The 16,907-nt window shown below is 37.5% G+C and overlaps 3 protein-coding genes and 1 pseudogene across 3 annotated transcripts; all 4 read right to left on the bottom strand.

Moving 5' to 3' along the window:
* Positions 1 to 366: 366 nt before the first annotated feature.
* On the bottom strand, positions 367 to 3,305 carry LOC18591163 (NAC domain-containing protein 92-like). Its single transcript, XM_007017120.3, has 4 exons — positions 2,620 to 3,305; positions 1,551 to 1,823; positions 870 to 1,119; positions 367 to 780 (listed from the first exon to the last, which is right to left on the bottom strand). The coding sequence occupies exons 1-3, from the start codon at positions 3,115 to 3,117 to the stop codon at positions 1,039 to 1,041; spliced, it is 852 nt and encodes a 283-aa protein (XP_007017182.2). The 5' UTR covers positions 3,118 to 3,305; the 3' UTR covers positions 367 to 780; positions 870 to 1,038.
* A 3,529-nt stretch (positions 3,306 to 6,834) lies between these two features.
* Positions 6,835 to 8,393, bottom strand: LOC18591162 (putative acetyltransferase At3g50280; annotated as a pseudogene).
* Positions 8,394 to 8,423: 30 nt separating this feature from the next.
* Positions 8,424 to 10,079, bottom strand: LOC18591161 (putative acetyltransferase At3g50280). Its single transcript, XM_018125869.2, has one exon. It carries the CDS (start codon positions 9,947 to 9,949, stop codon positions 8,591 to 8,593), a length of 1,359 nt encoding a protein of 452 aa, XP_017981358.1. The 5' UTR covers positions 9,950 to 10,079; the 3' UTR covers positions 8,424 to 8,590.
* Positions 10,080 to 10,824: 745 nt separating this feature from the next.
* LOC18591160 (polyadenylate-binding protein 2-like) lies at positions 10,825 to 15,708 on the bottom strand. The gene is made up of 9 exons (XM_007017116.3): positions 15,327 to 15,708; positions 14,634 to 14,752; positions 12,837 to 13,493; positions 12,655 to 12,732; positions 12,477 to 12,566; positions 12,108 to 12,242; positions 11,729 to 11,896; positions 11,427 to 11,630; positions 10,825 to 11,329 (listed from the first exon to the last, which is right to left on the bottom strand). The coding sequence occupies exons 1-9, from the start codon at positions 15,574 to 15,576 to the stop codon at positions 11,084 to 11,086; spliced, it is 1,947 nt and encodes a 648-aa protein (XP_007017178.2). The 5' UTR covers positions 15,577 to 15,708; the 3' UTR covers positions 10,825 to 11,083.
* Positions 15,709 to 16,907: the final 1,199 nt, after the last annotated feature.

Raw genomic sequence — 16,907 nt, 5'->3', positions numbered from 1 at the left:
TGTTTCATTTCATTGTCTCAGCAGATGCAGATTTAAGAAATAAAAAATGGAAATTGAAAACCAATGATAATATTTAAAAACCAAAGACATCCTTAAGTCTTCCCAGACTTTGCCTTGAATATTCAAATGATTAAGTAGGAACATGAAAATTTCTGATTTCAAGTTTTTCTTTTCATTACCCACCAACCATCCATCACAGAAGCTATTAAAGCAAGGGGCTACAAGTTTTCCCTGCCTATGATCGAAGTCCAGTCTGCAAACTTCATACAGATTAAACCAAAAGAGCTCATTACCTAATAGACCACATGACAGCCCTCCCTCTTATCAATTTAAATAATTGCAGCAGCAAAGAAAAAACACTAGACATACAATTCAAACAGTTTCATCCAACTTTATTTAAAACAAACAGTCTAGTTATTTCATCGACCACAGCAGTGGTTCAAATTAAATTACAAACAGGCTAAAGAAAGAAAGGCTTGATGTCATTGAAATCTGCATTATATACACAGTTTTGTGCACCTCTGCAACTAGAAGTTCTGAACACACTATAGAACAGGCTAGATGAACAAAGCATTCGAGAAGTGAGTGGAAAGAATTTCTCAACCCATCATCATAGGTGAACTTGGAAGCCAGGTGAAGCACCTGATATTGAAATTGAATGTACCACGTACTTATATTTTCTGAAGGAAAATTCCTGATAATTTGATTCTTCTGAAACAAAACTTCATGATAATTAAATTCTTCTGAAGCAAATTCCTGATATTACCACATGAGTGCAACCTGTATCGTGAACCAAAAGATAATTTCACTAAACTTTCATGAATGTCATCAGCTCAAAGCCTTACCACAAAAGAGGAAAGAGAAATGACCTTAGGAGGTAAGTGATCCTGCCATTACATTACTCTCTACTCAGATTTGAAAATTTCTTGTTCTGTATTAGGTTGCTGAAAACATAAATCCATTCCCTTGCTATTTTTGTGTAATTAAGCCTCCAATGAGGTAACTGCTCCTATCTGCTTTAGGGCGTATCACAGACAATCATCGCCCGAGATCGTTCAACTCTATGAAATTTCCTTCTACAATTGCCCATAAATTATTGGTAGCCAACTGAGATCCCACCTGCATAACAGCCATGTCACAGAAAAACTTGTTCAATTTGAGGAAAGACGCCATCATCTAATAAAAAGTTTAGACATGCTCAACATTTGAGGAGTTCAGACTTCAGATAGCGGAAATTTCACTAGAGATGCACAGCAAATATAGGCAAAAAGGTTTATCTGGTTTGTAAAATGTGAGAAACTGAAAAGAATAGATCAACATCCTTCATTTTAATGCTCAACCATGACATTTAAAACAGCGATACAAGTGTGTAGCACAATTACTTCATAATCTTGAATACATATTATTGTTGGCTTATCTATAACAAAAAAAGAACTGAGGGCTTATCTGTACATGCATGACATAAGATAGGAGTTATAGACTATGCAACTGAGATTTGAAAATGCATGCTTTGTTAGGAAAAGAAGCAGTGTATGCTCAATATAGGTTACCAGATCATTGGGCAGCTCTGGTTGAACGACTGAAGGGAACTCAAAACTGGGAACAGAAACAGATCTAGTTGATATTGATTGATCTAGCTCTTTAGTGAAGTCATCACCATTGATTTCAGCTTCAAGAATGTCAGGTGAAAGAAATCCATCATGCTGAATACCGATGTGACGTACAGCTGCAACACTTTCTTCTGCACAAGAGCTTAAAACATTCTCCGATACACTATTTCCAGCACGAGATTTGACAAATACTCGGCATAGGACAAAAGAAGCCTGCAAATGGTAGAGACATCAACTTTCATGGAAGTAACACTTCCAGAAGCCCCCACCCTTGAAACCAATCTAAACATAATTTCATATGTTCAGCTTCGTATAAAAGATATCTCACAAAAAAGCATCATTAATTACAAAAAAGTTGATATTTTTGAAAGAATATGCATATGAAAGTCAGAACTTACTAAGATTTCACTAGAAAATTAGGGCAGAAATTTTCTTTATTGAGGACTCAGAACACCCCAATCTACACCAATAAAAGTTTCTCCAATTGAAAAGGTAAAAACAATAAGCAAAATTATTTTCATGTGGCCATTCAGAAAAACAAATCATTTAGCATTATTTGCCTAACCAACTGAACACAAAACCAAGATTATGTTCACTCTAATGATGCATCATCTAAAGCATTTTAGAAAAACAACAACGCACCCTTTCAAAAACCACGCAAAGCCACATACAAACAAATGGGGGAATTAACCCACTGAAGTTTTGGAAAGCTTCGAGTTAGATTAGAAATTCCTTTTGGACCCCAGCAAATATATTTGAGTGAAAAGAGTCACGGTCAATTAATAAACAGCAAAAGGTATGGAGCCTTAAAACATTAAAGAAAGAAGCATTAAAAACAAACTAAAAAAGAAGGTTTCTTGGAGACTGGAGAGCACAATATTAAATCTGCAATAGATACAAAATTTGTCAGTTACAATTCATCACTACCTACCAAACATCAATAACAAGAAGCAATTCCTCAAAATATGACCCCATAAATAAAAACTTTAAAGAAAGAAGTAATTTTTACCTTGCGATGGTGAAGCAGGGCATATTCGTACATAATCCAAGAAGTCCTAACTGCTTTCTTAACAGAATTAGCCTCATAAAATACAAATCTAGTTTTAGTCCCCAACAATACATTTTCCCCATCAAACACATCCTTAACTTTCCCTATTTTCCTCCAAAACCCTCCCTTTGCCCTCCTCTTACTCCTCTCTCCTTTTCTCTCCGTATAACAAAACCAGTGCCTTTTCCTTCCCCGACATCCGTGCACAAAGCACACGCCCTCCGGCAAATCCGACGGCTCGTAGTCGTACAAGTTAAGCTCCCTGATCAAATCGTAGCCGTACATGTCAGCGCGATCGGAGGCGTCGGAGCTGTTTTTCCCGGTGAGGTAGTGGTTAAGAAGCTCCTCCTCGGACGGGAAAAATCGGCAACCAGGTGGACGATGATATAACGACCTTGTTCTCGATGAATCTCCTGGAATTTCTATCAATGGAAGAATCGAATCTGAATTGTTGCACATTTTGAGAATTTTTTTTTTTTTCGAATCAAAGAAAGAAGTGATTTTTTTCTAGGGTTTTTCTTTTTTTGGGAGTTTCCTAATTCTTTCATAGAAAGAGGAAACGAGAGAAGGGAGTTTGATTTGGCTGGGGTTTTGGGTTTTTGTAACTGAAAGCGTGCCCGTGAAGCTTCTGTGCAAGTGAGAGTGTGTTAGCGTCCTATACAGGAGTACCTTCGCCTTATCTTTTTCTTTTTTCTTTTTAATTTTCGCACCTTTTTTGCGGCTTTGTTTGTTGGTGGGTAAGGCTGTGGAAAATGGGGGAGGTTTTTGATGACGTGGAGGGATTTCATTGGCTCGATGCGTTAACTCGCTGACCGCGGAAAGAGTAGACTGAAACTTGGATTGGTCAAGAACGGAATCCAGGGAAGAAACCACCGTGACTGTTGTTGGTTGAAAACCCAATATCTGTGATCTGTCAGCCGTTAGATCCCAGTTTTTGGCTTAGCTGGCAGTTGAGAAGATTGGGGGTGTGTCAGGTAGTACAAAAAAATGGTAATACAGAGGAATGTCTTAACCAAAACTCGTGGGACTTTCCCAATTTGGAGGGGTAGCCATAGTTTTCGGCTCAGCTGTACTCGCGGCAAGAGCTGATAGATTCGGCAATTGGACACGTGGCTGAATCTTCTGGAAAGTGGAACCACGCACCATACGAGGAAAGACAAAAGGAACAGGTGCTCCGAATGTGGGGAGCAAGTGTCTAAGGTGTCCAAAATCCGGGGAAAAGTTGTTTGTTTTCTTAATTTTAAATGCGCAAGTAAACTTTGAGATGGGGCGGCTCTAGCGTCGTTAGCCCACGCCGCAAACTCGGGTTATAAATTCAGAGGCGAACAGCCGCCAGGCGCCAGGTGAGGTGAGTCCTTCATGAGCATTTCCTTTTTTGTTTTTCTTAAATATGAGCATACCTTATTGTTTTTTTTTTTAAAGTAAGCATGCGTTATTGTTATTATTATTATTATTATTATTATATATTTGTGATTAATTTTACCTTTGCTCGAAAGAGAAAAAAATCTTTTTCAAACTGTCGACTTTTTTGATAATGATTTGGAGTCTTTTTTTGTTTTTAGGATAGATATGTTGCTGAGGGACGAGTTGAGAGATGGAAAATTAGAGCTAAGAGGATGGGTTCCAGCCTGGAGCATTCTTTCAGTTGCGTTTCTAACAAAGCTAATGCCGGTTTTAACGCAACAGATCGGCGCGGACTCTGTTTCATAATAATTAGTGCCTGACGCCCAAGACCTCTGGACTGTGAAATGACAAAATTGTAAAAGATAAATTTTTTTATAAGTTTAATTTAAAAATATTATTTATTATAAATTTAATTATTTTGAATTAATTTTTAACATAACTTGATAATAATATCATTTAAATTATATTTTAATTTTCTCTATCTCATTATTTAAAAAAAAATTTCAAAATTAAATATCAATTTTTCTAGTCAAATAATGTCTATCTCACCATTCAGTTTTTTTTCGTCATCTTAAATAGCAGACATGACATCAAATTTTTTCTTATTTTGTTTTATTTTTTTGGATGGTGGATTTTTGGGTTCTTAAGAGCAATGAACGGTAATTTTGTTCTTCTATGGTGATTGCAGTCAGCATGATGAATGTGGTAACTGGATACTTTCTGATGATGACTCGTTTTGAAATGTGTGCTGCAATGAAGATGCTTGTGTTGATAAGTTGGATTAGATTAGTTAAAACGATGGGCTTAAAGAGAAAGAATAGCTAAAGCATGTTTGATAGATTTTATGGTGGTTCACGATTTTATTATGTTTAGAATTAGGATAATTATTAAGCATGTTTGTTGGGGATTTTATTTTTTTATGGGATTTTGAGTTATAATTATTCAAGAAATATTTTGTAAAGAGAGTATATTTTGTTTTTGCATAAGAGGAATGAACAAGTCCCTCTTGATAGGGATATATTTTGTTTTGCTTTTGAATGTTGTGGATTGCAAAGTTGAAATTGATTAGACAAATTTGTACATTAGAACACTTTGACAACTTAAACCTAGCTGCGAGCAGGTAAATAAATTAACTATTAGATATTACATTACTGATTTTTAGGCATTGTATCACTAGTTTTTAAGTATTATGAGACTGATTTTTAAGCATTATGTGACTTAATAATTGCGTGATTGGTTTTTAAGTATTATGTGACTGATTTTTAAGTATTGTGTGACTGATTTTTAGGTATTATGTGACTGATTTTTAGGCATTGTGTGATTGATTTTTAGGCAATGACTAAGTCACACAATACCTTACTAACTAGTCACGCAATGCCTATTAACTAGTCATGCAATGCCATATCAACCAATTACACAATACCTAAAAATTAGTCACGTAATACTTTAAGACTAGTCACATAATGCCCAAAGTCAGTCATACAATACGTAAAAATTAGTAACGTAATATTTAAAAACTAGTCACAAAATACCCAAAAATCGATTATGTAATACTTATAAACCACTAAAACTACTGAATTTCATTTAATAAGATCAACAACTTCAAACGATACACCATATTCCATTTAATAACATAATTAACGAATATACCTACTTGACAAAAAATGTTTAAAATGTTCAAAAGTTTTTCTTCATATATCAAAAATTACTCCAAAATGTTTAAAACGCTCAAAGGTTTTTCTTCATGCATTAAAAATTACTTCAAATTACACAAAATGTTTAAACATTTTTCTTTCTGGTAAGAAATACTCTACAAATGAATGGTTTTGTGAGAAAAACTCAAAGAATATGAGTTGGTTTGAGGCGCAGACCTAAACATACTTGACCCGTTAATAAGTTTCAAGTTGAAGCGCGAAGCCAAACGAATAGGTCGATTTTATTAAAGGTAATTTTGTTCAAATTTTAATTCTCTTAGTTAAAAACAGTTAAAATTGTAAGGAGGTTTATTTTCAAAAACACCTAATGCATGAGACTTATTTATAAAAAGAACTCTTGTAAAATTATACCTGCCTAACTCTCACGTAGCTTCTGGTATCATCTCTCCTTGCCGACTTGGACTAGTCTAGAGCACTTGAATTTTGGGGTAGAATTAATGTGTTGCATGGAGGCGTTTGGTCGGGTGGAAGGTCCTTTTCATTTTTCTGGTAGGATAGGAGAAAATGTAAATTAGCTATCAACTCGCACATGGAAATTATTTTACATAGAGGATGTTGTTATTCTGATCCGGGGCCCTTTTGTTATTTGTGTTTTGGACAAACCAGCTTTTCATAAGGCTATTGCTCTTCTTCTTTCCTACACGGCCAAGAAGGCACTCCCCACAGCATTCTCGGTTAAATCATACTGACTTGGTCTAGTCCACAATAAATTATAGAGGTCCTTTGCTGCATGTCAAGGTAAATATGCTTTCAGATAATTAAAAGCAAATATAGGCATGGAACTGTCCGGGAATATCTGTCACACCCTATGCCGCTAGTTTGTTAATGCCAATTCCAGTTCAAAAAGCTTGAAATGTTTTTTTTATTTTGGGAACATGGAAATGCTCAAAATGAACAAGCAACTGAAGAAAAAGATCTCTTTTCGTGATTAAGGTAGTGAGAAGCAGAGTGATAGCTATGGATAACTATTTGCTGGCAACCCAGAATTTATTTGAGACAATCTATCCATTTGATGTGGAAGATCTGAAATGTCGAAACAAACATACTCAAAGTTCAATCCTTCTATTTCAATGGTAAACCTATCACACTCTTTTCTTTCTTGCTAGTGGTAGATGAGGCTTAAGAATAATACTGGCAGTGGTAGGTAAGACTTGGACTGCATGGGACAGCTCCGCAAACTAATTAAGCTTATTAGATGGGGGAAGAAACAAAAGCCACGAGCTCCTCGTTGGATTCCAAGTCTCTACTTCCTCCACCTTGGCGTCCTGGATATGAGTCAACATTCCCATCAAACTTGTGAGCATATCCGCTACCAAGTTTCAGTGCTTTCCCCAAGCCAAATTAATTTATGTACTCATTGAATCTTGGTGGGCTCCCCATCCTTACAGAATGTGGATCAAAAGACCGACTAAGCTGGTAAATAAATTGTGAACGAAGCCATTCGTCAACAAAAATACGCACCGCTTTATTGGTGTGGTTAGCCACAGCTAGGTGCAATTGCCAAGCATCCCACCCAACACTCTGTTCAAGCAATTCCCAGCTGTGGTCATTGCTCTAACGGTTTGAATCGCATTTCCAAAGAAATCTGGGGACAATGGTTCCAATCAAGATCTGTTATTTATGGCCAATTTTCGAAGAACAACTTGCTCGTGTGGAAAACGTCCTGCCTTTTTTATGGACCTCCAAACGAGCGCAGACAAGGACTGAAAGGAGGAGATTTTACCGGTGTTATATTCTGAATTGGCCCTTGCTTTGAGTTTTGCAATGGACTCTGCTGAGAAGTGGAAGATTCTCTCTAAATCTTGGGGTGCTTCGAATCTGCTAATAAATTCATCCGGTTGGATGAATGGAAGGTTAATTAGCGGACCATGACCCTCTGGGAACCACCTCTTAAGCACTGGTGGGCGTGAGATTTGTGCATTTCTTCCTTGCGCTTTAAATAACTCTGACAATATGTTGAAGAAATGCCAGAAGGTGGTTCCGTCCCCAGTAGCGTGGTTCACAGAGCACCCTATGAATACAACATCCACCCGTGACCTGAATTAATATCAAAGGCCTGGCGTGACCATCATGGTTGACAGCTCCATCATGATCGAACAACCAATGGCACATAATCTGGGGAAACAATACCGGATGTTGTCATGTCAACTGCTGCATGAATTAATTGGGCGCCCCAGGGCTGTTGTTGCAATCAACAAAGACAAAATAGGAAGGCGGGTTTTCATCATTTCTTGTCGCGAGGCGGCATGCAAGTGGGTAGAGATGAACAAGGGTGAGGGAGAGAGAACTCTTCAGCCCCTGCAAGTGATTCTTGATCATGTCTTGTTGGCAATTACCTGGAGGTTTGGAAAAGAGAAGGCCGCTTTGAATGTAGTGTAAAGAAAGCATGGGGCCAGATAAAACGGTTGCTTTGATTCTTCTGAAACATAATGGGGTTTCACAAAGCATTCTGATATGTATCGGACAGTTGGGGAATTCATTTCTCACTCAAAGGATAGTAGTTTCTTTGGTTTCCAATAGTCTAATTTTCATTCATAGCTTTGCTCTGTGTAGCTGTAGAATTATAGCTAGGAGACTAAGACAGCTTTTTCAGTCTATTTCTGAGTTAACAATTGAATATGCAATTTAGGAAAAAGTCAGCAGATATGGAAGAAAATTCAATCTTTTATTTTCTGAATCATTTCCATCCCACTCTTTCGTTTTCTCAGTAGTGGTATTGTAGACGAGGCTTGGAAACAAACAAAAGAAAACAAATAAGTGGTAGTAGGTAAGACACGATGCGCAGGGGACAGTCACAGAATCAAAATTTAAGCTTAAATAGAGGAAGAAACAGCAGCCATGAACTCCGCATCCGATTCAAGAGCATTCATAGAGTGAGCTGGAAGGCAGACCTCCAAGTCTATGCTTCCTCCACCTTCGCGTCCTGGATATGAGGAAACCTTCCCATCAAACTTATGAGCATATCCACTGCGGAGTGCCAGTGCTTTCCCCAACCCAAACTCATTTCCGTACTTGTTGAATCTTGGTGAGCTTCCCATCATTACACTTTGTGGATCAAAAAACTGACCAAGCTGGTAAATAAACGGTGAACGAAGCCAATCATTGACAAAGCCACGCACTGATTTGTCTGTGTGGTTAACCACAGCTAGGTGCAATTGCCAAGCAGCCCATCCAAGATTCTGCTCGACCAGTTCACCAGCTGTAGTTACTGCTCTCACGGTTTGAATTGAGTTCCCAAAGTAATCTGGGGACAAGGGTGGATCCAGTCTTGATCTGTTATTTATAGCCAACCTGCAACTAGTTAATTGGTCATTTGGAAAACGGCGGGCCTTTGTTATTGACATCCAGACAAACGCAGATAAAGACTGGAAGGAGGAGATTTTGCTGGTGTTGTATTCTGAATTGGCCCTTGCTTTGAGTTTTGCAATGGACTCTGCTGAGAAGTGGAAGATTCTCTCTAAAAGTTGGGGTGCTTCAAATCTTCTGATTAACTCATCCTGGTGAGTGAAAGGAAGGTTAATTAGTGGACCATGACCCTCTGGAAACCACCTCTTGAGCACAGGTTGGCGTGAGATTTTTACATTATCTCCCTGTGCTTGAAATATTTCGGACAATGTGTTGAAGAAATGCCAGAAGGTGGATCCATCCCCAATAGCATGGTTCATAGAACACCCTATGAATACCCCATCAACCAGCTCCGTGACCTGAATAGACAGCAAAGGTCTGGAGTGACCATCATGGTTGATTGCTCTGTCATGGTCAAAGAATGATTGAACAACCAATGGCACATAAGTTGGGGAAAGAATGTGGGATACTGTTGCGTCAACGGCTGCGTGGATAAACTTGGCCCCAGGGCTGTTGTTGCAATCAACAAAGACAAAATAAGCAGGGGGGTTTTCCTCTCTTCTTGTTGCAAGACGACCTGCAAGAGGATAGAAATGAACAAGGGAGAGGGAGAGGGACTTCTTGAGCCTGTCCAAGATATTCTTGATCAAGTCTTGTGGACAATCCTCTGGCGGAGGTTTGGCAAAGAGAAGGCCCTTTTGGATATACTGTACAGAAAGCATGGCTAGATCCCATGTTGTCAGATAGAAGGGCTGCTTCGATTCTTGAGAAACATGCGGTGGTTTCACAAAGCATTCTGAGATGCATCGAACTTTTGATGGATTCATTTTTCTTGCTCGAGGGAAGTGGTGAATCTATTTTCTTTGGTTACCACCGTCTAGTTTTTGATTCACAACTTGGCTTTTATGTAGTTGTAGAATTATGTACAGTAGAGCTTTCCTCAGTCTTGGCCGAAATAATCAAACTTATCTTTTCTCAACCACCCTTGGCGGAACCGAGTCAAACAAAAATGTCAATTTATATTTTTTATGCATATTTTATGAGTACCAAACCGAACGGTCTCAAAGAAAGTCAGTCCTTTCTGAACACAGAACAGTCAAATTATCTTAGTAGAAACATTTTGGTAACCAAATCCAATAGCGATCGCCGAATCTTCACCTTGATTATTAGCTCAAGTGCTGGTAAAGAGCCAAATTCACCAGCATTCAGTTTTAATATGGCAAGTTTCATCAAGATGTTGCTAGGAATCTGTGTTGAGACTATTCGAATGGAGTTGAAGCATCCACCTACCCCAGTGCTGACGACGCCAAAGGGAAACCAGGTTCGATGTTCGTGTTGACTGCAAGTTTTCCTCTGGGGATAATAAAAAAATTAAGCAAGAAACCTAGCGTCTTGCTCACCAAGCAAGCACCTAGGAACTTTCCCCTTAATTTCGCAAGCAAAAATAATGACGGTTTCGAAATTGGAACAGGTCGTATTTTTTTATGTGTCATCGACTTGACCTCTCAAAACGGGCAACAACAGGAGCATCATGGCATTACGAAACTAAACCATACGCTTTCTTTCTTTCTTTTTGTATTTTATTGGGTGACATTCCGGCAGATCGTCCCCCCTAACTTGCATCAACACCCGTATGATAAGCAATATGAACAGCATCTTCTTCAATACTACTTACGCCAAAATAGTTTTGAGAACCAAAAGATTGTTCTAAAACAAACTTTCAATAACATTAAACAAACTTATAGTTATCAATAACAAGCCAAGTAAATTAAAGAACTTAACAAATAAAAAAAAAACAACCAAGCCAAAACAATCCATGTTCTAGGCAAGTATTAAAAATCCTATGACCACCAAAAGCATACCATATATAAATATTGCAAACTAATAAGATCGCCCAGTGTTGATAAATAAAGGGTCGAGCAACTCCTCTGCCAAGATACTAGACCGAAATTTTCAGTCTCTCAAGAGACAAGGTTATCATTCAGGGATAGTGAAGCCAATTGGTCGGCTGGACTGTTGGCCTGTTGCTGAGCAGCAACACTCCTCAATACCTCCAAGGCCTCTGCTACTTTAGCCTTCAAAGCTTCTGGCGATTCCAGGAGATGCAAAACCTCAGTTTGGTCCATCTCTAGAAGCATTCCTGTAACCTTGGCCGCTGAATCACGCTCAAGCCGTTCCACAAGGGGATACAAGCTTTCACCAAGCATCTGCTCACAAGTCACAAATTGAAAATATAAACATCTTAATCTAATTAAATCAAACAAATAAATACCCACAGTCAAACAATTCAACAGAAGCGCTCACCGTCCTCTGCTGTTCAGGTGTAGCATTTGCAAGAGCCGTAGCCAAAGCTGGAATCGGCATAGGCTGTCCAACACCAGCATCTCGCAAGGGCATGCCACCCAAGTCATATGGAACAGAAAGCATTCCTCCAGCAACACTTGACATGGGAACATCAGGCATGTTACGACCAGGTGGGTAACGATAGACACGTCCCCTGGGCAGCATCTGGAACAGGAAGGATAAATTACACAAAAGCCCACAACCAAAGCATAAGAATGAAATGCATGCCTGTATAGATATATAGACATATGCATATAACATACCTGTTGCTGCATCAATGGCACTGGTGGTTGAGTCTGTTGCACTGGACTTGCTCCCCGTCGTCCCCCTGGGCGCTGACCCTGCTGCACCATGGGAACAAAGGAAATTGGCACAGGAGGCCCACCAGGCCTCATTCCAGGAACCAGTTGCTGCTGATAACCAAAACCAGCCTATAATACATAATATAAGGGAAACAAGCATGGTCAAAATTCAAATCTCTCAATGCAATAAAATGGGTGTTAACTACTTGCAACCCAGAAACACCAGAGAGAGAATAAAATTAACACATTCCTAATCATTCAGTGGGGGAGCAGTAGCAGGAATTTTTCTCAATAAAAACAAATCATCCAAGCATCCAAAAGGGGAGTAAACATATATTACTTGTGGAGGAATGATAGCTGGAGGTGCTTGCCCATATAAAAATTGTTGGCCAAGACCTGGAGCACCAGAAGGGTACATTGGCATACGAGGAGCAACTGAGGGGATAGCAAGCGGTCTCATTTGAGAAAACTGAGCCTGAATAAATAAAACAGATACATGTGAGAAAGCTCACACACATTGATTCATTGAACAATCAGAACACTTAAATTTCAAAGATTGAGAATGTGAACTTCATAAGAACTTCAGAATATCTATTACATGGCCCATTATTAAATTGATAAACAAGAATAAAGAAAATGTGAAAACGAATCCATACACAAATTTAATCACACTACAAAAATCAAATGGTCCAAGGACTTATCCTGATACCTGAAGCCTTGCTCTTCTCTCCTCTTTCCTCTGTGCAAGTGCAACATAAAGCGGTTTGCTAACAACCATTTTACCATTCATCTCAGCAAGCTGTAGATGCACAACATGTATCAAATTATGATCTGATACTGAGATGACCACCCAAAAGACAAAAAAAAAAAAAAAATTTCAAACTTACAGCACGAGATGCTTCTTCAGGGGTTGAAAATGCCACAAACCCAGAGCCCTTACTAATTCCACTAGGATCACGCATAACCTGTAAAAATTTAAGCAGAAAAGGCTATAACATACACATCAAGAAAAACAAGATTACAGTAGCTAGCATCAACAATCAAATGATCAAGAAGCGTTATCACAAACCTTGCATGAAGTAATGTTACCAAATTCTGAAAAGAGTTCCTTCAAGTTTTCATCACCAATACTATCATCTAAGTTTTTAATGTATAAATTCACACCCTGAAATTTATCAGCAGCCTCCTTCATAGTCTGCTCAAATCGAGCTTTTAATTCATGCTCTCTTTCAGATTTTTTCTGGGCTTTTCCAACGTACCACTCCTTCTCTTCAAATTTCTTTCCATTAAGAGCTTCAACAGCTTTAGCAGCGTCTTCAGAATTTTCAAAGTTAACGAATCCAAAACACTTCGACTTCCCATCTGCATCCCTCATAACTACAGCACTAGTAATTTCACCATGCTCACCAAAAATTTTTTTGAAGTCTTCATCAGTTGTAGACTCAGAAAGATTTTTCACATAAACATTATTAAATTTGGCCCTACTCAATGCAGTCTCTCTTTCCTGCTTACGAAGAAAGTGTCCAACATAGACCTGCTTGTCATTAATTAACATGCCATTTAATTTATCAATTGCATTTTGTGCAGATTCTTCATTGTCAAATTGTACAAAACCATAGCCTTTGGACTGGCCAAAACCATCAGTAGCTATCTTGCAAGAAAGAATGTTGCCAAATGAAGAAAACGTATCATGCAATGCTTTGTGGTCAATAGACTTGTCCAGATTCTGCAAGGAAAACAGAAATCATAGGTATAAATAAACAAGAAACCTCTGTATGCATGTGATTGGTTGCAACAAATGGAAGACGAAAGTCAGAAAATATCCATTGCAAATATTTACATTAAAATTGAGAATGCAAGGGGAGAGTTTAAACAGGCAAGGGCAAGAGACTAAGAGCCTATTTGACCTAGCTTTTTTTGACTTAAAAGCCATTATGAAACTTATATGGAAAAATAATAACTTTTAAAATTAAACTAAAGCTGTTTTGTAAGCCGTTCGACAAAATAAATTATATAAGTTCTAATTTTGATTAAAATTACCATAAAAAGTATTCATATCATCTTCAATTACCTAATAAATTAAAACAGAAAAAATCTGCTTCAAGTTTATACACAATTTTAGATGTTAAAATCAAAAAAATCTATACAAAAATAGAACACTCAAACTTTGTATAGTAATAATAATGTAACAAGCAATCGAAACATGATGCTTCAATTCTCCAAGAAAGAAGAGAAAAGAGGAAAGGATGTATTGGACATTAAAATTCTTTTTGATGACCAAAATGCAATTTTAATTTTGAATCTTTTTTTCTCTTAATCTTTGTAAGAACAAAAAAATCTCAAATTTTGCTATTCTGTTCCTAGTTTTTCTTTCTAATAGACTTTATCTTATTAAAAACAAAAAAAAAAAAAATCAAATTTTGCTATTTTGTTCCTGAGTTTTTTTATTTTTTTTTTTCTAATAGTTTTTGTATAGAGAGGTAGAGGATGCGGAGATTGCAATTTATGTTAGAGAAGGGTGATTTGCAGAGAGAGGGAGAGGAGAGGGAGATCGATTGAGAGAGAATGTGATATTTCTTGAAAAGTTGGCATGTTTTTAATAAAGGAAAAAGAGAACTCCACTTTAAGCTTTTTTTAAAAAAATTTTGTTCCTTTAAGAAAAGCTGTTTTTTTAAGAACTTGTTGTAGATAAGCTTAAAAAAAGTCAGGTCAAACAAGCACTAAAACACCTAAGAACATTCACCCAAAATGACCATAGTTCTAATTTCAAAAAATAAAAATCCTTATAGCCAAACAAACATCTAAATGGGAGAAACAAAGTGGGTGGGAGGAGGGGCATATTGGAAGAATAAAAAGACATTAATACCTTGATAAATATGTTTGCAGTACCACTCTTGCGAAGACTAGGGTCTCGCTGAGAATACATGATTCGGATGGGCTTGTTATTTAGTGGAGTGAAATTCAATAGATCCAATGCCCTAGCCGCTGCAGACAAGAATGACGCAAGGGCGCTATTAATTAACTTGAACAAATTCATAGTAAAAAATTGATTCTCCCAAAGTTCATTATCCAAAACATGATCTTCAAAAAAATGAGCCATAAAACTTCATTTATTTTTTTACACTGCAGAGCAAAACTGTCAAAACACAAATCTTTTGCAAAGATGCGTTCATATTTCTTATATCTACATACACTACGCACAATCCCAGAGAAAACTATATAATCCAAGACCAATATTTCGACTTAAATTCATTTACACTTACTAAAAACATTGCCATCAATGGAAATTGCATAGATACTAACTTAAAATTTGCAATAGAATTAAATTAACAAAGAAATCAGCCAGAATAATTTTCCAATTGAAGTAAATTCATCGATATTTACACTTTATTAATACCTGGATTTTCAAATAACCCTATATTCATAAAATTCCAAAAAAAAAAATCAATAATCTACATTCACATTCCAAAAGAATTCAAAGAAAACTAACAACCAAACAGCCTTAAATTATTAAATTACTAAATAAAGATAATTTTTTGCACTCAAGTAGAAGTCTAACCATCACGAGGATTGTTATAGTTGACGTAGCCATAACCGAGAGAGCGGCCCGTAGCCAAGTCCCGGCAAACCCTAACGGAGACGACCTGAGCCACGGAGCCGAACATTTCGTAGAGCTGCTCATCGGTAACGGTAACATCAAGATCCCCAACATAGAGCGACGTTGGCATGAACTGCGCTCCTCCGGGTCCTGGAGCGACGCCGTTTGGCCCGGAAACCGGCGGCTGATGCTGAACCTGAATCTGCGCCATCGACGAAAACCCTAACCCTACCTCTTCTTGTTTTTTTTTGTTTTCTTCCCTTTTTTTTGGATTTTTTTTGTCTTTTTTGTTTCCCTCTCCTCTTGTTATTCAATCACAACTTTAGAGAAACAAAAGAATAGGGACAGGTTTTTTTGAAACTAAATAGAAAATGATGGGATTTTTTTTTTTTTTTGTGTTTTGGGATAAAAGAGGAGAGGGAGGGGTAAAACGGGGATAGAATCGTCGGAGATCCGGACGGTAGACGACGACGGAGAAAAGAAGAGTTGTGGAAAAATTTTTTGGATTTTTTTTTTAAAAAAAAAGTGATAAAAAAGGGGGAGGGCAGAACAAACTGCACCGCACCGGCGAAGGAGTCACAGTGTCGTTTTTATAGTTTGCAAAAGTTTTGAAGAAACCCTACTTCTCTTTTCCAAAGTTGATATCCGCCGTCGGATTTTTTGATGGACAGAAATCAAGCGGTATAATGTAGATGAGAAATCAGGTGCTTGCGTGACAATAGGGCACTTGAATGACACGTGGCAGTGTCAGACGCATCGGTTACAGGAAGTTGCTTCCTCTGGGGTGTTTTTTACGTCATCGAGGAATTTAGACATTTGTTTTGTTTATGTGAAAAATAAAAGACAATTGTTTGGAGGAATTTAACTTTTATGTGTGCCTTTTTGCTCTTTCTTGTTCAGCAACAGCAATGCATGTTGTTTGACTTAGCCACCAAGTAAGTTGTGGCTTTGGTTGGGGAATTCTTCGACGCACCCTTTGTTGTTTTTTCTTTTTTTTGATAACCAAAAAAATACTTGGTAATCATCACTCCCCGAGTCCAAAGATTAGATATAGTAGCTATTGAGTTTAACACAAATAATAATAATAATAATAACAATAATAATAATAATTATTCCTGAAACTTATAAATCTAAATTATCAATTTTTTATAATGCAAAGAGGTAAAATCTTCCATTGAAAATAAACTGTATTTTGTTTAATATAAACATAGCAAAAATGGCCATACCCAATTAATTTTATCATGTTTAACTTATTGTTGATAAGATTTAAAATCTTTCTCTTGACTTGACTGCCTTGGTATTTGTCGATGGATAACTAAAGAATCAACATGGATACTTAAGTATAAACAAAAAGGAAAGAAAAGCGGGTCAAATGCGTGTGCTGTCAGATGTGGACTGTTAGGCGTTTGCCCAAAACGCACGGCCTAAGCTCTGGGCTCACTGTTCGAGGCTGGCTGGACCCATGTCACAAGTTTTGTTTATTAATCCGAGACCTTGTTCAGTAAATTTGCAGGATTGGGCCTGCTGGGCTAGTTGGGCTAT

The sequence above is a fragment of the Theobroma cacao genome, chromosome 8, assembly GCF_053813885.1.
Source record: "Theobroma cacao isolate CCN51 chromosome 8, ASM5381388v1, whole genome shotgun sequence".
Taxonomy (NCBI): Eukaryota; Viridiplantae; Streptophyta; class Magnoliopsida; order Malvales; family Malvaceae; genus Theobroma; species Theobroma cacao.
The sequence above is the reverse complement of the archived record's forward strand: the minus strand, read 5'-3'. Positions and strand labels throughout refer to the sequence as shown.

Coding starts and splice junctions, on each gene's coding strand:
- LOC18591163 (XM_007017120.3), bottom strand. CDS start 3,117: ATGTGCAACAATTCAGATTCGATTCTTCCATTGATAGAAATTCCAGGA. Junction 1,824..2,619: donor CCCTGCTTCACCATCGCAAG/GTAAAAATTACT, acceptor TACCATTTGCAG/GCTTCTTTTGTCCTATGCCG. Junction 1,120..1,550: donor CAGAGCTGCCCAATGATCTG/GTAACCTATATT, acceptor GCTGTTATGCAG/GTGGGATCTCAGTTGGCTAC.
- LOC18591161 (XM_018125869.2), bottom strand. CDS start 9,949: ATGAATCCATCAAAAGTTCGATGCATCTCAGAATGCTTTGTGAAACCA.
- LOC18591160 (XM_007017116.3), bottom strand. CDS start 15,576: ATGGCGCAGATTCAGGTTCAGCATCAGCCGCCGGTTTCCGGGCCAAAC. Junction 11,897..12,107: donor CAGCTATCATTCCTCCACAA/GTAATATATGTT, acceptor TATGTATTATAG/GCTGGTTTTGGTTATCAGCA. Junction 11,330..11,426: donor CACCTGAACAGCAGAGGACG/GTGAGCGCTTCT, acceptor ACTTGTGAGCAG/ATGCTTGGTGAAAGCTTGTA.